Genomic DNA, 27,291 nt, shown 5'->3' on the forward strand with positions numbered 1-27,291 from the left:
TTTCCCACAATTAACACATTTATTAGATATTTACAACATAGTTTGACAAATGAAGTTAGCTTTTCAAATGATACAACTCAAAACCAATATAAAAATCTCTTATTGACATGAATTTCAGAGTATTGTGATCAGTCCATTCCTTACGAGGCGCAAGTAAATTAGGGGTCCCTATACGATCAACATCAAATGTTATATCATAAGAAATACACTTACAATTTGTGTAGTGATTCTGTTTGAGATTCATATGTGCGCTGAAACTGAAGTTAAATTAATTTTAATATAGAATTATACATTCTCATTCAGATCACATACATCAGAAAAGTTTGTCAGGAGATTGAGGTCATTGATGAGGGTTATTAGCATGAAATATTAACATCTAATTATCTAAAATTATACGATTCATAAATACACAATTTAGCTCTAGAAAAAGCTGTAATGGCGACTCAGCATTTACAATATAGAACATGCTTTCTGAAAACTGGGCATCGAACATGTATAGTTTGGAAGAGACAGAATATATTTATGAAAGGGCAGAAAGGTTTTGTACAATTTAACATATAGCGCAAGAAATGAACATGCATTAACATTAGATCTGGTCCAAGTGCCTAACGAAATGTCACCCATGTTGAGAAATCGTTTGCATGCTTTTCATTGCCCAAGTAAAAATACAATGTACCGACACATGCATTCAATCCCCCCACCCTCCACCCACCTCTCAAAAGAAATTCAAAAGACCTCAAATATACTGTTAAGGATTGATGTACACAGTGACATCTGGATTTAGCATTTGCGACGATACCGAGATAAAGCCTTGTCTCCATCAGTAAAAGGCACCCCATAACACTTGGAAGTTACTTTTGTGGCTCATAGAGATGTTGGGGTGCCATTGTGCATAATCCAGACATCCAAAGACAAAATGGCACCCCACTGCATAAGGCAATTCTAAGGACTGAGCAGAGGAATTAAAGGATGAATCAACAGATAGAAGGAAAAGATAAAGAGGCAGTGCACGTAATGTGCTACAGATGTTGCCACAAGCAGATAGAAGACACTTTAATGTCAGCACAGGTCTGTTGTTGAACATGTAGTAGGTTCAGTACATGCACAATAAGTGAATATTTTTTTACAGTCAATCCTCCAATAAAAAATGCATTATGAAATTATTCTTAATGTACATTTTACTTCCTCTAAGAAGTTTTGGTCTTGCTTGCATTTATGATGATCAGCAAAAAAGCCCCTGCAATTACAAACTCGAAAACTGCTTATTTTATCAGTGCTGTAAAAAATAAAGGATTTAATGTCTTAACTACATATTTACACTGATGAAGCCAAATGAGAAAATGCAATTGGTAGAAAAATAACTGCTGTCATACTGTGGCTCAAAGTGAGGGAAAGACAATATATTTTTCTCTTGGAAGTGCTTATGTTTCTGATCATACATATTTAGACGGATTACAATGACTGCAATAAATATTTTGGAATTTATAATTCCAGCTTTAGGAGCATGTATTTAACATGCATCTGGTTCTGCACAACAATCTTTACAGTTCACAGTCAGACCCAGCTGTACCGTATTAATACAGAGTGTTAAAAGGTGTTTAGGCATAAAGTTAGAGATGCTCATGAGGAATAAAAGGCAAAATATTGTCATTAATAGACAACGTTAAAGCTGAAAATGTTAAAAAGATGAAGGCATTTGCGAGGAGGTTTGACAGTAAATATAAGTATTGGTTAGAAGTCTCTAATGAAACTTGCATAATGGCATGAATATGACAAGAGATGGTTTGTGCAAATGTTAAATTAAATAAAAAAACAAAACATTATATACTACAGTGTATATACACAGGGTAAACTGTTAACACATTCAGATCAGAGAAATATTGGCATTAGGGACTGTAAAACCAAATAAAATTCATCACGGTAAGAAAGGACTTACTGAATGTAGTGAACTATGAGAATTCTCCATCTGATGAAGATACTGTCAATATTGACAATTTGGTCCCAACACAATCAGTGTCAGTTCAGGTGCATATGTTCACTGTTCATTAGACAGACCAGTTAAAAGGAGGTAAAGATATCTTAGAAACTACAGCTACTCATGTCAACAATCCACTAATCGTACAAGGCCCAGTGAAGATAAAACAGGTCTACCTGACGCTTTTTTTGCTAATTCTGTAAGTAATTGAAAAAGTACTGAAATTCAATTGTCATTTGCTGTATTAAAAAGATGTTAGAATTTTTAACTTGGACTCATGCTTTAGTGTCCAAAATAATTTTACGCTTAATAATACAAATTAGCACTTTTAATGTAATACAGATATGATGAATGCTCATACGTGACTAGAACAGGGGGAGCAAAGTCCCATGTAAATTACTCTTAAGGACAGTCAATTAATGATAAATCTGATTTGCAGTTTAAAGCATGATTTGTTTAGAGGGGAAAGTTGTTTTTTTATAATGTCCCACTAATAAACATAACACTCACCTCCAAACCCTTTTCACATGTTACAATGGTTTTCATAAAGCTCACAAACTGAGTGTAGAGGGAGTATACAGGCATTATAATTAGTGTCCTAAATCATCATCCAATCAAAATATCAATACACGGCAAAGCCAAAGCTGTGCTGGATTTATAGAAGCGGAAATGAGTCACACTTAATATTAAGGTTAAGTGCGTGGACACTGAAAGTGCGTTGTTGTTGCGTCATTTCCTCTCGGTCACTTGGTTCTGTCACAAGCATAGACGGGCCAACGTGTCGATGATTTGAAGGGAAACTCGATCATATTATTAAATGGCTTTTCCTTATTAGGGGATGTGGCTTTCCTGAAATCTTACAGCAGCTTCTGGTTTGAAGGTTGGGGTTACTTCAGTGTCTCAGGAGTCTTCAGTCATCTTCAGTAGCTCTAGGAAGGCACCAACAGCTCCAAAATATCCCTGTGGAACAGAAGCAGAGCTTTCTATTATATTTTCATACATGCTCATTTCATATACTGTGACATCTGGTAAGGCCTATGGTCAATTGGTGGCTGATATTTGGCTGACATACTGTATAGAGTACATTCAAACATTTGGGGAAAGTAATTTAGTTTGGAAAGAAATTAATAGTTTAATTCAGCAAAGATACATTTAATTGATGAAAAGTGACAGTAAAGTCATTTATAATGTTACTAAAGATTTCTATTTGACATCAATGCTTCTCTTTTTTTATTTTATAAAATAATCCTGAGTAAAGGTATCATGGTTTCTACAAAAATAAAAATCAACATTGATAATAAGAAAAGCTTCTTGAGCCTTTAGCATATTAGAATATGATAAGTTTTTCTGAAGGATTATGTGAGACAATTCAGGTTTGCCACCACAATAATAAATTAAAACTTAAAATGAGTCTAATTTTTTTTATTGTAATAACATTTCACAATATTACAGTTTTACTGTACTTTTAATCAAATAAGTGCAGCCTTTGTTAGCATGAGAGCAAATTTACATTTAAATGAGTGTATATAAAATATAGAATTTAATAATATCTTATGAGACGTACACAACATAGCTGAACCTAAATGGGTTATTTTACATAATATTTTCACAAAGTGCACAATATTTGACAGCAGAAATCAAAATTATCCATTGACGGGAGTGTGGGTAGATTTTGGATCTTTTGGACACAAGGGGGAGCTAAAAGTCCCGTTAATCAACAAAGCAGTCATGCAGTGACAAGCACAGACTATTGCAGGGGAGGAAAGACAGGTAAGTTCATAATATACAGGTGCTGGTCATATAATTAGAATATCATCAAAAAGTTGATTTATTTCAGTAATTCCATTCAAAAAGTGAAATTTGGATATTATATTCATTCATTACACACATACTGATACATGTCAAGTGTTCATTCCTTTTAATTTGGATGATTATAACTGATAACTAATAAAAACCCAAAATCAGTATCTCAGAAAATTAGAATATTGTGAAAGGTTCAATATTGAAGACACCTGGTGCCACACTCTAATCAGCTAATTAACTAAAAACACCTGCAAAGGCCTTTAAATGGTCTCTCAGTATAGTTCTGTAGGCTACACAATCATGGGGAAGACTTGACAGCTGTCCAACAAAAAAAACGACCATTGACATCTTGCACAAGGAGGGCAAGACACAAAAGGTCATTGCTAAAGAGGCTGGCTGTTCACAAAGCTCTGTGTCCAAGCACATTAATAGAGAGGTGAAGGGAAGGAAAAGATGTGGTAGAAAAAATGTGTACAAGCAATAGGGATAACCGCACCCTGGAGAGGATTGTGAAACAAAACCCATTCAAAAATGTGGGGAGATTCACAAAGAGTGTACTGCAGCTGGAGTCAGTGCTTCAAGAACCACCATGCACAGACGTATGTAAGACATGGGTTTCAGCTGTTGCATTCCTTGTGTCAAGCCATTCCTGAACAAGAAACAGCGTCAGAAGTGTTTCGCCAGGGCTAAAGACAAAAAGGACTGGACTGCTGCTGAGTGGTCCAAAGTTATGTTCTCTGATGAAAGTAAATTTTGCATTTCCTTTGGAAATCAAGGTCCCAGAGTCTGGAGGAAGAGAGGAGAGGCATAGAATCCACGTTGCTTGAAGTGCAGTGTAAAGTTTACACAGTCAGTGATGGTTTGGGGTACCATGTCATCTGCTGGTGTTGGTCCACTGTGTTTTCTGAGGTCCAAGGTCAATGCAGCAGTCTACCAGAAAGTTTTAGAGCACTTCATGCTTCCTGCTGCTGACCAACTTTATGGAGAAGCAGATTTCATTTCCAACAGGACTTGGCAAATGCACACAGTGCAAAAGCTACCAGTACCTGGTTTAAGGACCATGGTATTCCTGTTCTTAAAGAGGTGGTAAAACATGATTTCACTTTTCTAACTTTAGCTAGTGTTTAATGCTCCTGTTTGAGCATAAACAACATCTGCAAAGTTACAACACTCAAAGTTCAAAGCAAAGGGAGATATTTGCTTTTAAAGAAATCAATTTCTAAGGACTACAGCAAACGGCCGGTAGGGACTACACGACATTCCTCCAGGGTTGCTGACATCACTAACCCCCACTAAACCCCTCCACCGAGAATACTAAATAAGGGGGGCGAGGCCATTTTATATTGCTTGGAGAAGAGTTGTTGTGGTATAGTAGGCTGTTGTTGCCGCAATGCCGTCTGAACGCTGTTATTTTCATCTGGATTGCAGGTCCACTTTGTTCAGCCTTCCTAGGGTCGGGGGAGTTAGGAATTAATGGTTATAAAAATTTATTTTTAACTCTGTCCCTCATAATTATTACCCAAATCTGGCTCTCTGTGCTGCAAATTTTACGGAGGAAAGCTTCCACAATCTTTACGAGTTAAATGCAAGATTCGCACAACGGCTTGTCCTGAAAGATGGTGCAGTTCCAACTTTAAGATCAGAAGCTGTTGTTTACGGGCCACAACCTGTAAGTATGAATTATTTTTCGTCGATGCGTTTTCCTGTAATAGTTCGTATTGTTAATTGTACGTTGTAGCAAGGAAGTAAACAAATGACAATGCTGTTGTTTGGCTCTGCAAACCAGTTTGTTAAATGCTCATTCATACGGGGTCATATAATGGTACAGGCACTTTTACAAGTTGATTGTACTGAAATGTGTGTTGGCAGTGCCTGTACACAACCATCATATAATGATAAAAATCCATCCAGTGATTTTGTTTTAATCTCCTTATGTTTTCCCCTGCCTCAAATTGAGCCGTTCGACTGTGTGACGCCCCTCCCACGATTGTTGATTGACAGCAGCGTTTCAACACAGACCCGCACTCGCTCGTGTCGTGCCGAAAAGTACGCTGGAGCACTGTCTATGAGCAGAATGGAGTCTAAGCGAAGTGGTGTTCTATTCTTGGGTTCAATAAGGAATACAGCAGTCATTTTAATGTTCCTAAATACGAACCGCTGAAGACGCAGTGGCTGATTTTTTTTTCGAAGGGAATAGTCCCCACGATCGACGTAAATGCTTTTATGTTTGCGCGAATCATTTCACACACCAGACTGCTTTATAAACAAGGAGGGTCAGTATAAAGCTGGTTTTGCTAAGAAGCTGCTCCTGAAAAAAGAATCGGTACCAACCAACTATTCGTGTTCCTGCACCTCCAGAAGAACTGAAGTGAGTGTAACGTTTTATTAACCTTTATATTAATATTTATATTAATCTTTGCAAATCACTAGCTTCACGATGAATGCGGCTCAGGTTTACACTCAGGGTACATTACGGCATGTTTTCTATGTACAACGTTCTCATTATAATTTATAATCCCACGTTTATAAATGAACAACGTGTTATGGTTATTGTGTTATTGTTAGGCTTGCTACGATAGTCGGTGTTACCGGTGTTACACGGTGTTCAGTCGCAACAGCGGTTTCGTCACTTGTCCACCACGCAATTACGCAGTAGGCTATCCGTTAAGTCCTGCACGCACACACACACACAACGCACAGAAAAGACGCGCGTCAGTATAGAGTTCTCTTTCGGTCTTGAACAAACCATAACACACACAAATTATGCCATAATGTCTGTTTTGTTGAGTGTCCTCATAAGAGTCTTAAATTATTTAAATAAAGTCTTAAATGAACGTAGAGATTTGTGAGAAACCATAGTGGACATTACTGAGTGCACTTATTCAATACCACATTGCACTGCATTAACGAGTGTACAGCTTATGTAGCCTACGCTCAACGGCTGTCCGAATTCGCTCACTCGTTTTCATTCACTCCTTCAAGTGAACAGTATTAGTGGACTAACGTAGGGAATAGGCCTAACTTAGTGAATGAGGGTTTAGGGGGCGATTTCGGATTCAACCCATGTTCTCAAGTAGGGAAAAATAGAGGACGCTAACAACGCGCTGACAGACAGGACCGAGCCGGGAATATTTAATATGTAACAAAGTCTCAACTTTCAAATTTGGTCAGTCAAAGAAAATTAAACAATAATTATGCCTACCGTTTTGTGGCTCTTTAATGTGTCGTGACAGATTGCCTCAGTTAAAGCCAAGTTCAAATCCACCGACGTTAATCTACCGACTGCTTTGTCGGACAAAAATTGTGGATTTTGATTGGTCAGATCAAATGTCAATAAAACTCCCTGTGATGGATGAATTGACGCTAATTTAAAAGTTAAAGTGAAGTGCACACTGCCGCACCAGCTTGTTATAAGCGTTGTTAAAAAAAAAATTTGTTTAGTTTTCAAATTAGCGCCAATTCAGGGGAAAATAACAAAACAGTGCTGCTCCGAACGACCGCACCAATATGCATGCCCGTGCAAACGTGCGCATTTTACGTTTGCCTTTAAATTTGTGATTTAAAAGCCCCCGCCGGTGATACCGGTATTACCGGTATCACCGGTGTTGTCACACGTCGATTAACCGGGAAAATATCCTCACCGTCACATCACTAGTTATTGTGTTACAAACGGTGTACGCACAGAACAGAGGGGCGGGGTGAGCAAAGCTCATGAACATTTAAAGACACATACACTTAAACGGCGTGCTGAAAACAGAGCTGTTTTTGACCAGGTAAAATAAGTGTTTTCCTACAATACTAATGAGAATTTTTAATTAAAGTATACTACAAACTTTTAATTTAGACCCTAAAGAATCATATTAGCTTGTACAAAAATGGCATTATATGACCCCTTTAACGTTATCCGACAAACACCTAACGTTACACACTTTTTTTTAATCTCAACAGCGAACTTGGAATTAGTGTAAATTATTCTTTGATTGGAGCTTTTATGTATTGTTTATCGCTTGTTTATCAACAGGCATAATAAACATGGTTCTGTGTTTGATTTGGTTACTGTAGTAAATGCCAATGTTTATAGTGTTCGTTTTCGGTTAATAGTTCTGGCGACAGATATTTGGCTACAATCCTTCTAAAAATGCAAAAGTAACAGTGCCATACAGTCAGTACCTATCACTATAGATACACAGTCTTTACTCAAAAAAATCCCTTTGAGGACTGTAACGTTAGTATAATTTGTTAGAACGATTATATTAAATTCTTGTTTATGAAGCTTATTTTTTGTAATACTATAATAATTTGTACAATTTAATTACAGCGTATCTAAAAAGTAATGAGACAGAAACAAAAACAAAAAACAAAACAATTTCTGAAACGTTGTTTAACAGCCGTTCTTGAACAGGTTCTGCTCGATCATCTTCAACTAACATTCTCTGGGGTCCGATTGGTTTTATTGACGCCATTGTTTATAATACACCAAAGTAGGGATGCACCGATCCGCATTTTTTCACTTCCGATCCGATCCCGATACCTGAATTTGGATATCGGCCGATACCGATACTATTCCGATACCAGAGCTGTGTTTGCTTTAATATTATTATTATCATTATTGTTGATTTTATATGATGTTGCAATAAACTCCTCTCAACAGGCAAGTATGATATGTACGCATGTATGCATATGTCCCAAAAGGCAACTTGAGGTAAGTATAAGGTTAGAAAAGGAAGTCAGAAAAACAGGATTAACAGGAAAAATCCCATTCTGAAAATAAATATGCAACTGTAAGTGTTTCAAATTGATTGTCATGTCAATATTTATTACATTTAGGGATGCAACGATACCATATTTCTGAACCGATCCAAATCCCATACCAAATATTCTGAGTATCGACTAATACGGATCCGATACCAGCGCAGTTTTTTTTTTAAATCAAGTAGAATTTCTAGAACTCTGTGTTGAACTGGTAAACACTGTTAAACACAATCTACTTAATGCAGACAACTTCATTATAAAGAAAACAACAAATAAAAAAAAAATGATCATAACCTATGACAAAAATTATATTATAAACTAGATTAGAACTCTAGAAATTAGAAATTTAGTCTAGAAAAATAACGAGTGCACAATAATTGTATAAAATCTGAACATAGTGAAAAAAACATTATTTAGCGGGGAACAAATAAGAGACAATAAGTGTAGGCACCAGCACTAAATCTGGTAAAACGTTACACATTGCTGTTTGTATTGTTGTAAAATACATTCATGAAAAACAAGATAACAAAAATCAAAAATATCAATTATTGTATATACATAGTCTAGCTACTATAAAATTAAGACATTTTTTAAATGTATAGCACAGCTGTTTATTGAGGCAGCAACATATGATAGATGCGACATTTAATAATCTTTCATTGCGCAAAAGTATTATGATATGATTATGAAAGACTCCAATACAGTGCGGCACAAAGTGCTTATGCGCATCCCGAGCGCAGAATGATGCGCTTGAAGCAACACAGAGTCACAGCGTGCACCGCTTCGAGTCCGCATTGAAAAGTTCCAAGCACAAAGGAAAGACATATTGATGCGTAGTGTATTATACAGTATCTATCTACGCAATAGTTTATTCAGCCTTTTCTTTTAACAGTTTTAAATTTCAGTTACTGTGAAGAACAATTATAGTGCTCTCCAGTTTTGTGATCTAACAGACACACGGTAAAAAGTAACATGATTAAGGTACAGCAATTGCAGCAAGATAGTCATTTTATACGAAACCATAGAGCTTTATCTACAGATCAAGTATACTAATAGTAACATTGAATCATCTTGGGAGTTTCATCGAGTTGACTGTCATAACCGAAAGCGCCGCGCTGTTGAATGCTGAATGGAGAATGATTGACAGCTGCAGCAGAGGGAAAAGTTTACGTGATCTTGAATTTAATTATTTAAATATTCATTTCTATCTCACATTGTACTATAGAATGGCTTCAGAACACTTATAATATAGTGCACGAACACTTAATGGTGCTTTATAATGCTTTTGTGGGACTTAACATTAACACAATAGTAAACACACAATATCGGATTTAGATCGGCCTCGTCTGACCTATACCCGATCCGGCAAAAATGGCAGTATCGGAGCCGATACCGATACTGGATCGGATCGGCCCCATCCCTACACCAAAGCACAAACTACCGGTAAGTTAAGGGGCGTGACGTTTCCGAAAAACGTGCACTAGGCGGTTAGCGAATCACAACACACTGAGCCCAATCTGACCAATCTGAGCCCATTGCGTATTTTTGAGGGAGTGGCTTCTGTAGGATTACAAATTTATTTAAATGTTTTAATTTAGGTTCAACAGTATTTTAACTGAGAAAGTGCACACACTGTTTTCCATTTTTGAGGCAACTAAGGTTTTGGACATTAACCTCTTGTCAATCTCAAAGGTCAGCTGGGCCTTTTGTTGTTCTAATCAGGCTAATTGGATTAGCATCTCAAGGCTCTGAGTTACACTGTTACCTGATGAAATCAGGTAACCAGTTGAATCATGTACTTTCCTTTACATGTTTTGTTCAAGAGTCCCCTCCTCTATGAAATTAATCCAACCCCCTTGAAAGGGTATATGAACTAAATGTATACTGCCTTAGTTAGACTTGATTGAGATGACTACAGCGACGCAATAAAGAACTTATACCTCAACAATCTCCTGGTCTGCAACTCTATCTTTTCTACACTTGAGAAGAAAAAGTTCACAACACTTCATAGAACCCAGAAACCATCCAACCGTTTTTACAAAGAGAGACAGAGCAGTGTAGAATAAAGGTAAAATTTATGAAAAATAATGCAATTTTTTAAAAACAAAGCATGAACACATGTTACATTGTGCACCCCACAAACACAATCAAGCCTTAAAAAAAATGTGTTTTACCACCCCTTTAATTGGCCAGCAAACACGCCTGACCTTAACCCTATAGAAAATCTATGGGGTATTGTGAAGAGGAAGATGCGATACGCCAGACCCAACAATGCAGAAGAGCTGAAGGCCACTATAAGAGCAACCTGGGCTCTCATAACACCTGAGCAGTGCCACAAACTGATCGACTCCATGCCACGCTGCATTGCTGCAGTAATTCAGGCAAAAGGAGCCCCAACTAAGTATTGAGTGCTCTACATGCTCATACTTTTAATGTTCATACTTTTCAGTTGGCCAACATTTCTAAAAATCCTTTTTTTGTATTGGTCTTAAGTAATATTCTAATTTTCGGAGATTTGGGATTTTCGTTAGTTGCCAGTTTTAATCATCACAATTAAATTAAATAAACATTTGAAATATATCAGTCGAGTAATGAATGAATATAATATCCAAATTTCACTTTTTGAATGGAACTTTTTGATGGTATTCTAATTATATGACCAGCACCTGTATAACTTATGACGGCTACTCATCTGTTGTTTTTTATTTTATAAATCCTAATGCAAAAGGTGCTCATTTTCATCTTAATCCCTAATATTAAAATACTCACATTAATCTTCAGTAACAAATTTCACTGTTATTTACCATCTTTTCTTGTCTCATTTTCTTCACCTGTACCTATCTGTAAGACTGGAACAACTGGTTGATGAAATCAACCTCACCACAGGTCTATAAGACAAAGGACCTTGCTTGCACATTAACATTTAAACATCTCACACACACACACACCCCGCACCCCCCTTCCTCGGAGCACCTTATCTACATTTTCTCTCTCTCTCAGTCAGTAACACTAAAAACTCACACAAGAATATATATGGTTTTAATGTGAATGTGATTAGCTTTAAGGATTGTTTAGTATCATTTTAAAGGTCTCAGGGTGACTGGAACATAATGTCTCTTTCCCAAAGAAGTAAAAAACAAAAGGTAATAAGGTTTTTAAGAGTTTAGGAATAACTGGCACACAAAGGAATGTGGTTCTCACCAGGCACTCCCAAGGGTGTAAATTCATGAATGCTAATTTCCACTATTCTTAGCAGATGGTCAACTTCTACCCCCAGTAATGGTGGGGGAATACAGTAAATTTCCACTAAACTCAAGTTTTACATATCAAATAAGGTCTGGCTATATAAGGAAAATGCAACGAGAGCTCAGGGCTGTTTTCTGTATTCAGATTAGCCCGTGTGGTTGAGGGTCTCGCGACTCTCAGCTCACGTAGCCATAAAGTGTCGGGTAAAGGATTTTCCTCTTTGTTAGAACATTTGATGGTTTGCATTGATTATCTTTCAATTGATTATGGAATTGTAATAATACATTTACCTGACATAATAAATTGTTATATTTGATTATTCTAACAGACGTTGACTTTATTTTCATTGGAGTTAAAAGGAATAGTCAAACATTAACGTATATTTAATGATGCACAGATATCATTGAAAAACCTTTTCATTTTATGGAGTCAGATGAAACGAGTTAATACATAAGATAAAATGTATTGCATTTAACCAAAAATACTTTGCCACGAGAAAAGACAGTAGCACGCAAAGACCTTCACCTGTATTATTGGAAACCCTCATTGGACCAATAAAAAGGCTTACAAAGTGGCGACCTCGACGTGATGTCGCAACAAATGAATTTCACGAGCAACGTCTTTTCCAGCAAAGTATGGGGATTTTAAAATCAACAGGAGGTTTGAAAATCTTCTCTTTCTTCTGCCGCTGTGGTAAGTCAACTTTTTCTTCCCTTTTGAGAAGTGTTGAGAAAATGTTGTTTGCATTGTTACGGATCGGAAAGCCATTTGTTTAGTCCAAACGTGAGGACGTGATAGTGGCGGCGCAGATGAAGAATGAAACCCCTTGTTAATAGATTTTAAAGATATCCTTGTTTGCCTAAGCAACAAACAAAAAAAACGAAACCTAAAATCGGAATAACATCTTCTAAATGTTTTTCGTGTAACGTTACTTGATGAGGAGCTGTAAAACAAACCCTAAAAGTTTTCAAATCAGCCGCATGTTTGTCGCCATTGTTGTATTGGCTTTGTTGAAAAAAACCAGCAACACGTGAAGAGAATCAGCAAACAGAAAGAAAAATCTAAGTTTGTAAACGATCGGAAAACACATGATTTTATAAATAAAAGGCAGGCCGAAATTCCTAAATTTGGAAAAACAGGATGATATGATTTACAGGCTAAAATCGGATCTCAAGGCTAAGCTAAATGCTATTGTCCATGCCGTTTCCAAAACAAGGCTAAGCTAAATGCTTTTATCCATGCATTCAAAAAACGCTTAACCCTTTGTGTGACCACCAGCCCACCATGGGCCCTAGGCCACATTGAATAATATTCTATAATAAACCTAAACTAATCTTTACAAACTTTATATTGCATTTGAAAGCTTCCACTTTAACACAGATGGGATTAAAAGGCAATAATGCAATAATTTGTATTTTCAAATTTGGAGTTGTGCTTCACACATTGTAATGCACTCATAGAACACACTTTATAGTTGTTTGTGCTACTATATGTGCACATAGGCTAATTGTAAGTTTATTCTTTAAACACAGGATTGCTTTATTGTGGGTGTATTTGGAACACTTAGGTAAAGGCTGTTGATGTTGTATTCTAGGCCATGTATCCTGTGTGAACTGAATTGAACAAGTGTGTGTCTATGCTGAATGTGGTTATAATGTGATTCACAATGAATTTGAAAGTCATAAACATAAACCGCACATCTCATTAATTCTTGAAAGTCCCGAGACAGAAATACTTTTCATATTCGGAGAACGAAATATTATCACGTTTGAACTAATTCTGGATTGCTCTGAAATTATTTTTCAAAATAGATTACAGGATTCGTATATTTCCACAAGTTTGCGCCAGACATTAGTGACGACTAATACTGAATATCAGATTCAAGTGTACTTGAATGAGGGGAACGAGTTATTTCCATCCAGAATCAGCAAAATGCTGTTTGATCAACCTGGATTCGGGTGCGTTCCATAACCTCTGTTCCTGAGGTGGCGTTCAAGGGGGCTATTCAAGTGCCTGTTATTGTGTACGTGTGAATACGGCACATCTCAGATATTTAGCCAATTACCTCTGTTTTGATAAGTCAGACTGGCGAGATTGTGTCGTGCATCCTTAGAAGAAGGACTGCAAAGTGATATAGTTTCCTGATCTATAAACGAAAAATATAAAGTAAGAGAAAATAGAATAATCAAACGTTAAAATGACTTTGCCTTCATATAGTCTGAATTTTTGTATCCTTGGTGGAAAACTCCCATAGCTGCGATAAAACCACGCAAAGGAACATAGATGAGAATCAGAAACTGTGAACGCGCATCTCATTAATCCTGAAACAAAAAACTTTTTCATATTCAAAGCTTCAGGGAACGAAATTTCCCCAAATATAAATAGGAACATGTATAATGATCCTGTCCTGTTTACATTATGGGCCGAAAAGGTCGAGCCTACACTGTATAAACTCAATAAAAAAGGTCTTAACATGGACGCTATTGAGAATGAAATTTCCACTTGGTGGAAAACGGTGGGTAGTAAGCAGAAGAAATCAAAACATGGTGAAATAATTGAGGCTTTAAACTTCATGAGTTATAAACGGCTAGATAAGTCAACAACATTTCTATCTTCGCTTATGGATATTAAATGTGAAGAAGTGCATTCTAAAAATGCAGAGGCAAAAATGTCTGAGGCAAAGATTCAAGATCTCCAAACACAGCTAGATAAATTACTAGCTGAGCAGTTAGCCCTGACTGAAAAGTGTAAAAATCACAAATACACCATTGCAGATCTTAAGACTAAACTAAAATCTAAAAAATGCATGTCTCCCAAAACGCTCAACAGCGATGGGACTAAAAATGTGCACTTCTTAAATGAGCCAGCCTGCTCTAACAATCCTGTATCTTTTCAGACAGGTGAAGCATGTGATAAAGTTTTGAACAGAGTGCCTGTTTCAGCCTTTAAGGTGATACGGCACCCAAATGGCACAGAGTCAACCATTCGGCGTCCTCTAACGGTAACTGAATGTAGCTTGTTTAAAACAGAGATCGGACCATTCCCCTTGAAAGGGCCATTCGAAACATGGTGGAGACGCATTGTTAGTCTAAAACATGCATTTCAGCTTGAACCAAAAGATATTTGGCAAATTGTTATCAGCTCAATTCCAGACGTTCTGAACTATAAGATACCACAGGCTTTGATGACAGGGAACATCGTGCAGTCAATGTATCAAGATGAGCCTGAGGATGAAATCTTTAATAGACTAAAACAATGTCTTCGCGATCTACGTGGTTGTAGTCCTGTTGGATGGGAATTGATTTTCAATCGGAAACAGAGTACTGAAGAATCGTTCGAGACGTATGCAGAAAATATGTTTGAACTGTTTGAGGAGTATTCTGGAATTGAAGGTGTTAACCACAACAATGTAACTCTCCTTGATTTACTACTTACAAATGCAGGACCGCGTGTACAGCAATCGCTCATGTATGGTGCTTCTCCAGCAAAAAATACATTCGAAGGTATTGTTAGCTGGGCAACAAGAATTGAGTCACGAAAACAGATGCATGGTGAGGTAGCTGTGTTAGAATGTCATGAAAATCCTCCATTTGCAGGAGAATTCAGAAAGCCACACAGTGAAAAACTGAGCAGACTCTGTAATTCCTGTCACAAAACAGGCCATACAGAGGAAAAGTGCTGGTCATTGGGCAGAGGCAGACCTCCACCCTATTTCAAAAAACGCAGAAAACCACACTCTGATGACACAAACCAGCGCTCTGCAAGCAACCAAAGCTCAAATGCATCCCTCAGTGAGCTAACAACTTTGGTCACTCAAGGCCTTCAGCTATTAGCCTCATTTGCTAGTCGGGTAGCAGCCCAATAGCAAATGGCTTAATAGTTTATCATCTAAATTCATTGAATCTGTCACATTTTTCCCTTAAATGTATTGAAACAAGAACAAGCAGAGACTCTTCAGAGACCAGAAACAATATAATTTCATTTATATTCTTAAATTATAATATACATTATATTGTAATCGCCAAACAGGGCATTAATTTGAAAAATATGACATTAACATTCATCCTTACAGTTCGATTTCGTTAACCTGCTACCCAGTGCCAAAAGGGCGGAGGTGTGTTTTAATTTTTTGCCTTTGAAAAACACTCCCGGAAGTGTGGCACAGGTAAGCAAATTTACAAGGAGGGTGTGAACTAAACATCAGACAGACCACAGCCTTTTGCAGGTAACTAGAGACCTGCACTAACCAAATGTGTGAACGACACCATGAACTAATTCATGCCCACAGATCTGGCTGTAATGAAAGCAACTTGTAAAACCCGAAAACTGGGATCTCTAATGCTGTGACACAGCAGACTGTGAAGGCTCGACTGCAAGAGCAGCTTTAAGGTGTCACACACTGCACCGAAAAAACAGCAATAATTCAGACCTGGTCAATGAAACTCGGTTTCATGTGACAACTGGAATTAAAATTGCAATGGACATGATAATGGAGCAAGCAAAATAATTCCACATGTCTGAATTTGAAACTGTTTGAAAACATCAGAATTAACTGTGGTTCTCTCTGCATTTGTTTCTGTCAGGTTTACTTCTGCAATTCCTCGGAGGACGGATGCCAGTACGGGCCGGACCTCACGATTGTTAGAACATAACCTTCGGGAGATGGGTGAAAAGACACTTCAAGAGGCCATTTACATCTCACAATAGCACATCACTATATAAGCATGGCCTCCCAGTATAGAACTGGAACTAAATTTACAACACAATTATCATAGATTAGATTCCACCCATCTCCTAGACATGAACACTGAACACACACCTCCATCACTACACCCTCACAGCATCATCACCTGGAATAGATCAAGTCTATCCAGACTAAATACTACACATCATGAGAAGATAAAGATGACATAGAATCCAAAAGTGTCACTTCACTAAAGATCTATTGTGCATCTTCACACTAACAGAACCGGATAGCTTCACGCACATAGGATGGGAAAGCTGATCCCATGACATAGCATACGCTATTCACAACACTCTGCCAACTCATGGGAAAACACTGGAATATACATATTAATGGCTACAGTCACAAATCAATGCAATGTATCAAAAAGCAGAGGCAGACCTGCTATTAATTTCAAAATGTTTAAACTTTCTGATTGTTATTAGGGTGGTTGGAAAGTCAGAGGGCCCCTGATTTCTCAACAAACCACTAATAACAGAAACATCAGAACTAAGTAGATCGCTTTGTGTGAACGCTTCAATCAATTACAGAATTTACAATTCAACCCTGTCATTGACTGTGACTTAGCCAACAACACACACACATACACACACACACACACACACACACACACTCTCTCTTTCTCTCACACAAACTCTCACACTCTCACACACAGACACACACACACCCTCACACAAACACACACTCTCACACCTGTTGCAAGGAATGAACAATCTCCATTCTTGAATACATTTAAGCATGTTCCAAGTCACTTCTTAGATTTGCATAAGTGGCTGGCATTGGAAGATTCCTGAACAAACACTGATTATTATATACAAATGCATTTATTGAATAGTATTGTTGTTATTACATGACCTCTTGATCCATAGAATCTATTTGATTGCTTTGATTACACTGACCTCTTGCTGCATTTCCTTTATATAATTCAGACCAAAAAATATTTATATTTAAGAATTGGATATTTAATATGAGACATCCTTACCATTCAGGACCTTGAGAAACATATGAGACAGATGTACCATTCGCACTTGCTGACAAGAACATGGTATTTTACATTGAACATGACATGATTTTGTTTTGTTGCATTATGCGTTTCTATGCATTTCTTCACGAGTTCAAGTTCATATGTGTTCAATCGTGAAGCGGACATTTAAGATGCTTTTCAGATGTCTCACACAAGGCAGTGTGAAGCCAAGGAGAGCCCCTTCATCCATCGAGGTCTGCCCAGACAACCACACCGCTGAAGGTGACAGGATTGGTCAAGAAGGGACAGATTATCACCCTGGGGAAGGTGCCAGGGAAACGGAAGTTTCTCCATGAAGGAATGACACGTCAACTGAACAAGTCAAAAGGTCCAGATTGACTCTATGAACTTTGCTCACATCACTGGATCACCGGAAGAAAGCCTGAACGCCTTCTTCCACCTGCTGGACTCAAGCTACATACACCTGGTGAGGCCAGGTGTTCTGCAGGTGAACAAAGCCCTCTCGCTTCTACAGATGCTAACATTGCAAAGACAATTTTTGAGTTACACCAAGGATTACGACAAACGTCTTACTATGACCCCTTAAGTGTCTGAATGTGACCCACGGGGTCAAGGAGGGATCTGTAAGACTGGAACAACTGGTTGATGAAATCAACCTCACCACAGGTCTATAAGACAAAGGACCTTGCTTGCACATTAACATTTAAACATCTCACACACACACACACCCCGCACCCCCCTTCCTCGGAGCACCTTATCTACATTTTCTCTCTCTCTCAGTCAGTAACACTAAAAACTCACACAAGAATATATATGGTTTTAATGTGAATGTGATTAGCTTTAAGGATTGTTTAGTATCATTTTAAAGGTCTCAGGGTGACTGGAACATAATGTCTCTTTCCCAAAGAAGTAAAAAACAAAAGGTAATAAGGTTTTTAAGAGTTTAGGAATAACTGGCACACAAAGGAATGTGGTTCTCACCAGGCACTCCCAAGGGTGTAAATTCATGAATGCTAATTTCCACTATTCTTAGCAGATGGTCAACTTCTACCCCCAGTAATGGTGGGGGAATACAGTAAATTTCCACTAAACTCAAGTTTTACATATCAAATAAGGTCTGGCTATATAAGGAAAATGCAACGAGAGCTCAGGGCTGTTTTCTGTATTCAGATTAGCCCGTGTGGTTGAGGGTCTCGCGACTCTCAGCTCACGTAGCCATAAAGTGTCGGGTAAAGGATTTTCCTCTTTGTTAGAACATTTGATGGTTTGCATTGATTATCTTTCAATTGATTATGGAATTGTAATACATTTACCTGACATAATAAATTGTTATATTTGATTATTCTAACAGACGTTGACTTTATTTTCATTGGAGTTAAAAGGAATAGTCAAACATTAACGTATATTTAATGATGCACAGATATCATTGAAAAACCTTTTCATTTTATGGAGTCAGATGAAACGAGTTAATACATAAGATAAAATGTATTGCATTTAACCAAAAATACTTTGCCACGAGAAAAGACAGTAGCACGCAAAGACCTTCACCTGTATTATTGGAAACCCTCATTGGACCAATAAACAGGCTTACATATCTGAATAACGGGACTGAAATGTATAATGTGAAAAAACTATAACTTAGAATCTTGTTATAATCAATGAATCTGCCAACATGTATATTAAAGATGTTGGAGTAAATACAATGAAATTAACTTCTAAGTGAGGAGTTGTGACTCAAAGAGAATTTACATCAGCAAAGTTACATTTCTGACTTCTACAGAACATTCAATTTTTATATTTCAATATTTTTGTCCTGTCTTTAAAGACTTGACATTTTAAATGTGTATGAAAATTAACTAAAAGCCACAAAACTCAAAGCACCTAATTTTAATTTATAATCTTTAATGTCTTCACTATAAACAATCTCATGTGTATTAAAACATTGTTATAATATGTGTGTGCTTATTGGCTGATTCCAAGAGCTATAAAATGCCATATACTGGCTTGGCTGATACATTGATTGAACACTATGGAGAATGTTACGTTAAGTCTTTATTAATTCAACTAATTTTAACATTGACAGGGAATTAAAATGATTTTAAAAAAACTTACTTCATGTTCTAAGAAAAGCGCTTTCAGTTGACCGTTAGACCAGAAGTCCATGGCATAAGCTAGCAGCTTAGTTGATACAGTGTTGATCCGAAGGAAATTCCCAACAAAAACCACTTTATCGATATTCTGGAGGATATAAAACACAAAAACAGACTATTTGATGAAGAGAAAACAGGAAATATCCACATTACACGTTAACTTTTACACCAGAGTATTTTAGGAGAAAAAAAAAGTTTATCCATCTTGTGGCTGTACCGTGTGCTGTGATAGCCCTGTACAATGCTGCTTGATCTCCATGCCACAAGACAACACTGTAAAGAAGCTCAGAGCACACAGAGTTCAGGCCCATCTTTAGTACCACAGACTTGGTCTTGATATTGTTTGTGTCAAGGGCTAATGCCCATTGAATTAACATTATGCATTTTTAATAAAACAAAATCAATCAGTGTGGCTGAAAGACTGGAAATATGGATAGAAACAGTTCTTAAACATGATAAGTGAGCTTTTGCATTAAGAGAAAATGTTTTCAAACCTCGTTCACTGCACACATGCGGGCGATGGAGCCAATGTTGTTTGTGATGGTGACAAGAGTGGCCCTGGCCAGGTCCTCTTTACTTATACTATCACGTTTTTCCTTGCTCATCATATGACCAAAACTGACAAATTAAAGAAAAAAAAAAAAGTGTAAAGATTTTTTTTTATCACAAATATTATAATTTTTACATCCGAATGCTGGCAAATCTGTCTGTACCTGGATGCAACGGCGGAACCCTGGAGACCGAAGCGTTCATAATCGCCACCGTAAATGTCCTTCACAAGTTTGTCCACATTTGTGCTATCCCCTTTAGCTGCCATCTCTAAGGCTTCCTCAAATGTATCACAGCCGGTCAGCAAGCAACACAGGCCTAGAAACGTACCACCTCCTAAACTGAATCACAACCATTGAAGCAAATGAATGTTGCATTGCTTAAAGTAGGTTCATTAGAGATCTTGTTTATACAACAAATGTAACAATTTTCATTACAAATAACATCCACAACGTTCAACGGGGTGGTGATGGCGCAGTGGATAAGACACATGCCTTTAGTGTGAGAGACCCGGGTTCAAATCCACTGTGAGACACCAATGTGTCCCTGAGCAAGACACTTAACCCCTAGTTGCTCCAGAGGCATGCGACCTCTGACATACATAGCAATTGTAAGTCGCTTTGGATAAAAGCGTCAGCTAAATGAATAAATGTAAATGTAAATGTAAACAACAAAATCACAATTTATCATTTTAACATTAATCATTTTTCATTCATCATTTTTACTTTACAGGTAAAGCAATAGTTGACTTAAAAATGAAAATTATGTCATCATTTACTCACCCTCCAATTTGTTTCAAACCTGTATGCATTTCTTTCTTCTGCTGAAAACTAAAAAAAGATATTTTGAATGTCGGTAACCAAACAGTTGAGAGACGCCATTGACATCCATTGTATTTTTTTCCTACTATGGAAGTCAATGGGGTCCATCAACTGTCTGGTTACAGACAAATTACCAAAATATCTTCCTTTGTGTTCAGCAGAAGAAAGAAATTCATACAGGTTTGAAACAAATTGGAGGGTGAGCAAATGGTGCCAGAATTTTAATTTTTAAGTCAACTATTCCTTTAAAGCTGCACTATGGACTGTCATGTAGCGTCCTTCATAAATTATCTTCAAAACCAATTATAACTGTAAGTGGAAGAACACTGGTGTCAGGTTTTGATTTACTGATGTTATTCTTTCTCTTTTTTTCTCAATATGTATGCAATGTAAAAGCACAATGTCTGTATGCATGTATGCTGTGTTGTTGGGTGTGTTGATGTGTCAATATGTTTGTTGCTGATTGTTGTTTAAAAAAAAATTACATTTTTTGAAAAGTGACATTAAAGGCATTGGTAATGTTAAAAAAAGCTGCACTATGGAACTTTAGTGTCTTTATCACCTTCTGTGGTTGAAACATAAAACTGCAAGGATTTTATTTAGTTTGTTGTTGTTCATTTAAAGGGGCATTCGGCAACTCTAGCTATGTCTTCGCTGATTTTCAAAAAAAAAATTGTTTTTTGTTGTCGCATGTTTTCTCAACGAGCTCCCCCTACAGCTGTGAGGCGTATATTTCACAACAATGTCGTAAAAAAACTCACTTGCAGCACCCTCCTCCCCCTTTCTACCGCTGCTCATGTGCATTTGTTATTATCGGAGCCGGTCAACTTTATCGTGTGGAGCTATGTCTACCGAGGTGGGTAATACATCATACACATTCAGGGCGGCGTGTGTGTTTATGTCGAATTGCCGTAAAGCAGTTTGTGTTTCTCGCTCGTTCTCGCTTCTCACGAGACTTCCTATTTCCAACTTACCGGGACGTTAGTCCTCATGTTGCAAGGTTGGTTTTCTGCCTGGGAACGTTGGGGGGAGCGGGGAAAGTCACTATTCTCACCAGAACAGGTTATTAAACCATCCAAATGATTTCTAAACGGTTTTATTAAGTTGAAATAGTTGCTGAATGCCCCTTTAATATTGTGGCCATGAATTTAGAATTTGTTCCCACAACTTATTAATTCATGTCCGCGATTTCTAAATTCTTTGTTGTTTTAGTTAAATCATTAACATGCTTTCAATAAAACAATGGAAAAAATTTGTACAACATGGCCATGATTTAAAGGGATATTTCACCCAAAACTGAAAATTTCATCAACATTTACTTACCCTCATGTCTTTCCAAACCCGTTAGACTTTCATTCATCTTGAGGTTCATTCTCGTGTGTTACGCAGCACGTTTGTGCTTCCACAAGAACCGATGAAGTTTGTTCCTGCACGTCATGCAAGTACAGTTGAGCTTCTGTTTATGTTCGCCGATCAATGATTATATGTGAATAAAAGCATAAATTCAATCATTTCATCATATGTGTGATACGTGATCGTCAAAGTGATCGTGATCACATCAAAGTGATCCGTGTCTCTTCAGAAAATTTGGACTAAACCATCATATGGATTAGTTTTACGATCTCTTTATGAACTTTTTGGAGTATCAATGTGGTAGTCGCGTTGATGTCATTGCAGGGACAGAAATCTCTCAGATTTTATTAAAAATATCTTGATTTGTGTTTCAAAGATGAACGAAAGTCTTTTGGACTAAAGCGCTAAATTCATATGGATTAGTTTTACAATCTCTTAATGAACTATTTGAAGCGTCAATGTGGTAGTTGCATAGCTGTCAATGGAGGGACAGAAATTTCTCAGATTTCATTTAAAATATCTTCATTTGTGTTCAGTAGATGAATGAAAGTCTTACGGGTTTGGAACGACATGAGGGTGATTCTTTTGGGTGAATAAGTAAAAAAAAATATCTCTGTACTTTTACAATGCACTTCTGTGGGAATAAATATGATGGTTTGAGGTTTATGAATGGTTCTGAAATAACATATCTGATAAAAATGCCATCAAGTTAGGAAGTAAAATATCTGCCGCTGTAGTAGCCAGATCTTCTTTTCTTACGTACGCAAGTCACGTATACAAGCAAGGACAAGTGATATAAATCTGAAATGAACATGCTTAGCTACAACAAAAAGAAAATGCAGGAATTCACCTAGTGCCCGTGACCCGCTTGTAATCATCCTTGGAGTAGACGGCCAGGATGCTAACCCCCGAGCCAATGTTTACCAGCAACATAGGGAAGGGGTTCTCCAGGCTAAATGGCCTCTTGACACAGTGTTCAGGGTCAGAGGCATTTTGGAAAAAATAACACTCTGGATGGCCATTGAACCCGACTGAGTCAACATACAGCAGACCATGAATAAGACAGTCCAGTTCATCCAGCTTCTGCAGCTCCAAACTAGCCACCTGTGGGAACAAATAAATACACAATCATAAATGTGAAAGGCCATATCCGATGTTAGCAATTTCTTGTCCTGATAACAGTAATAGGATAAGTGGCAGCAAGATAATCAGCCATTGTCAACAAAACACTACCCTGGCACGGATCAACATATTTTTCGCATTTAATCTTTTGTGAATATTATAAAATCCATTATTATGTTGCCATTCCTCTGTGGATCATGTACCGTTCTGAAGTCTTCCTCAAACTTGTATGCGCCCCCACCCGTGGCGCACAGCGTGGTGTGCAAGCTGGAGAAGTTCTTGTCTTGGCCCATTTGGATGAAGCGGTGCATGTCTTGAGTGGGGAACCGAATGAAGTGCAGGTTCCCTTTGCGGCCACACATGGTGAGGTTCTTCAACTCCAGGTGAACGTCACGGATACCCGTGTTTCCATAGGCCACGTTGGAGGTCAGGTAGCGGCGGATGCTCTTCAGGCTCTCCACTTCCTCTTGTTCTTCTTCAGCAGCGATGTCCTTGGGCTCAAAGTAAACCAGCTTTACCAGGGTGCCTCCGATATCCATTCCAAACCATGGAAAGGCTGAAACAAAAACAAGTTTTAGAAAGGAATTTTGTCAATGTTTTTAAGATTTTAGTTTAATAAGTATATTAATGATGCTGTCTGATTGCAATTTACTGACTACTTTGGCAGAGGAAAAAAAAAAAAAAAAAAAAGAGTATTTTGGTCTATTCACACTGAGGCTTGTGGGGCCTTTTGTAGCCATGGTAACAGCAGTTTCAAAGAGATTGCCTAGCTATTCAGAGAAACATCCTGTCTTTAAAATAAAAGTTAGACATCTCACACAATCTCTCCAGCATCCAAGTATATACCTTTCCAAGTACATTTAAAAAAACTGTTTAGACTTACTTTTTTTTTTAGAGAAAGCAGTTTCTTATATCATTGATTAGTTAAAGCAGTCTGTGTTTAGATCAGTGATGATAATGTAGCTGGCAGACATACATGTGGGTGAAAGGTGTGTACTCCTTGTCTCAGAGAGCAAAGTACTCCAAAGTCACCAAGAACACAGTGACATTACAGCAGATAGAGCACACAAAGTGAGATTACAGCAGTTTACAGTAAACATATTTTAAAACAATATTAAAAATATCAACAACGCTTAACTATATACTTAGCTATGGATGCATTACTGTTACTGCAACTACTTGACTAGTAGGTTTGACAGTAAACTTCAAAAAGAGGCAAAAATGGAATCATAAAAACCATTAATGTTTTTACTGTCGTGTACTGATTTCATTGATTAAATATGATGCAAGACCTTACCTTGCTTTTTCACAATTAGTTTCATACTTTCAGGTGAGACAGACAGGATTATGCAGACAGCAATGAAGCACGCAACGTTCTAATCAATATATGAATATATCATTCAAATGCAGCTGTGAGAAGAATAAATGTGTTCATGTCAGCTGACAGGTGTGCTATTGCCTGTTTATGTTTATTTTACAAGAACTGTAAAGTCTGCAAGTTCACACGGAGCGATTTCCCCACCCCTTTGTGTGATACTTCCCTCTCGTTGGCTGATCAAGCATGCCTTTCATATCTGGCGTGTTTTTGCCACACCCCGTTTCTGATCTGGCCAATGAAATCCTCACAGCAAGCATCACATCGATTTCACAGCACTAAATAACCCGGTCTTTCAGAAACACACTCTTAATACAGGCAAATTTGAAATGTGTATAGTATACATTTTAAGCGATTTCTCTTTTAAATCATCCTCTTGTTGTTGTTTTTCTTAAACAATACAAATTGGTTCCATTACTTCCGGGGACTTCATGGCAGGCTCTCTCGTTTTCAGGATCTTGATACAAATATGAATATAAACGTAATGCGAAAAATTCTGATTCATCGTTACAACCACTTTAGTCAAACAGTTAGAAAATAAATGTAAAATTTTAACGTACAGTAAGATAACCTTTATTTATCATGAAGATACGAAAATGAATGCGTCAATTAAATTAAAATAAATAAAGAAAATTCAAGTTTAATCCCCTGGAATCGTTTTTAGTTGCTTAAATTATAGATTGTAAAATAAAAATAAATAAACCATACCTCAAAAATATGTATTTACTGTATTCCTATGTTGAGTTAATTGTCAATGTTCCGTTTAAGTTAAACTTGTGAACGTGAAAAATCCGACTTACGTGGTCTGTTCTTCTTTCCCGAATCCACGCGTCTTCTGAGTCTGCAGCGCTTCGCAGGCGAACCATTGTTGTGTACACCCTGATGAAGATGGTGGAAATTTTCAATACCATTATGGCCACCGCTACAGTCACTAGCACCCAGACCACCTCCGCTAGACGAAATACAGTCCCCGTTACCGGACTTCAGGGTGTGAAATCCGTTCACTGAACCGTTCGTGTAGTGCGTCGTTCCGTTTTGATCGGATGGTTCAGCATTTTCCATTATTTACGTAGCAAATGTAAACGCTCGAAAGACAGATGCGTAGCGACTCGACGTTTCGAAGGCGCTTCAAAATGTAGGCTACACTTGTTTTATCGGAATTCTACATAAATGCTGATGTGTTGTAAAGAGATGAAGACAATAGATAGGCCTTCAACATCTTATTCGAGGTCACCGTCGGTCATTTCTTCTTTACACGCTAGGGCTGTTTCCGAGTCAAACAGCCGGTACATGCGACGTCACTAAGGAAAATGCCTCCACTCCCTCTGCTGAAACGTCATGTTTCAGAGCCGCCTACTTAGCTACATGTAGCATAGGCTAGCCTACTATTTGCCATAGTATAAGAAGCTATTTGCTATTACTGTATCATAGATATAAACACTAGATGTCGCCTTGGGGTTCTAAACATGCGTCAAAACCGGAACCATCTTGGAACAGTGGTCATGTCATAGGAAGTAGTCTATGGGAAGTAGCTAGGTAACGCTGAATTCATGCAAAGAGAGGCGAAACTCTGATGCTTTTTTGGTAACAGCCACTAGGTGGCGCTTCGATAGCGCGGCCGCCATTTCTGGTTGAAAATTCCAACTGGATCACTGGACAACAGCACAGATAACAGTTGCCTTATTGAGTATTTACATTTTATGCAACTTTACACATTTACTACTATTATTAGTTACCAACTCCACTAGGCCTGAAATATATTTTGTACGTTTTACCCATACAAAAGTGTAATATATGGCCATTATGTACTTATATTTTAAATAGCATGACATATATCTATACATATATTTGACTTATCTGAGAACACAATATATGCCTGCAACATATATGAACATTTATGTGTCCAAACATGTGAAGAAAATATTTGAGTCATCCATATGATACCATATACAGTATCTGCATATATTACAGTATAGTATTGGTTCCTCGCATACAGACAACATTAAGTATAAGTATGTGACATACATATTTGTTTCCCACATATTTAATAAATGTATGTAAACATACATGCATTTGATACTGATGCATTGAAATAACATGTGTACATGCATAATACATATGCGTCTTAGGCTACATATATTTAACATTTATGTGCATATACGGGAAAATATATGGCACTTACATGAAAACGGCCATTTTTGCTATATTGTTTCATATATGTCTGTTTTTATATGAATTTTGCATAAATTCTCATATAGGCAGCAGACATGGATGGGCACTGACATTATATGTGTAATTTATATTGACATATATTAAATTTATGTATGGGTAATCCCCTGGATCATGCTACAAACATGATGATCTTATAGAACATGATGGACAGTGGCTGTGTTTTTGTTTTTGTAGGCTTGCTTTA

At 37.4% G+C, this 27,291-nt stretch overlaps 1 protein-coding gene across 2 annotated transcripts; it reads right to left on the bottom strand.

The window, feature by feature from the left end:
* On the bottom strand, positions 1–26,314 carry pank1b (pantothenate kinase 1b). Of its 2 annotated transcripts, none has more exons than XM_077201189.1 (7): positions 25,676–26,314; positions 23,704–24,056; positions 23,229–23,482; positions 20,369–20,545; positions 20,150–20,273; positions 19,618–19,743; positions 1–2,935 (listed from the first exon to the last, which is right to left on the bottom strand). In XM_077201189.1, exons 1-7 carry the CDS (start codon positions 25,935–25,937, stop codon positions 2,876–2,878), a joined length of 1,356 nt encoding a protein of 451 aa, XP_077057304.1. In that variant the 5' UTR covers positions 25,938–26,314; the 3' UTR covers positions 1–2,875. The 2 variants fall into 2 exon arrangements, with proteins under 2 accessions (XP_077057304.1, XP_077057305.1); XM_077201190.1 differs by lacking the exon at positions 25,676–26,314 and adding an exon at positions 24,798–24,965.
* Between the last annotated feature and the right edge of the window lie 977 nt (positions 26,315–27,291).

The sequence above is a fragment of the Siphateles boraxobius genome, unplaced genomic scaffold (genome assembly GCF_051911475.1).
Source record: "Siphateles boraxobius isolate OS27281-9 unplaced genomic scaffold, OSU_SipBor_1 46, whole genome shotgun sequence".
Classification (NCBI taxonomy): Eukaryota; Metazoa; Chordata; class Actinopteri; order Cypriniformes; family Leuciscidae; genus Siphateles; species Siphateles boraxobius.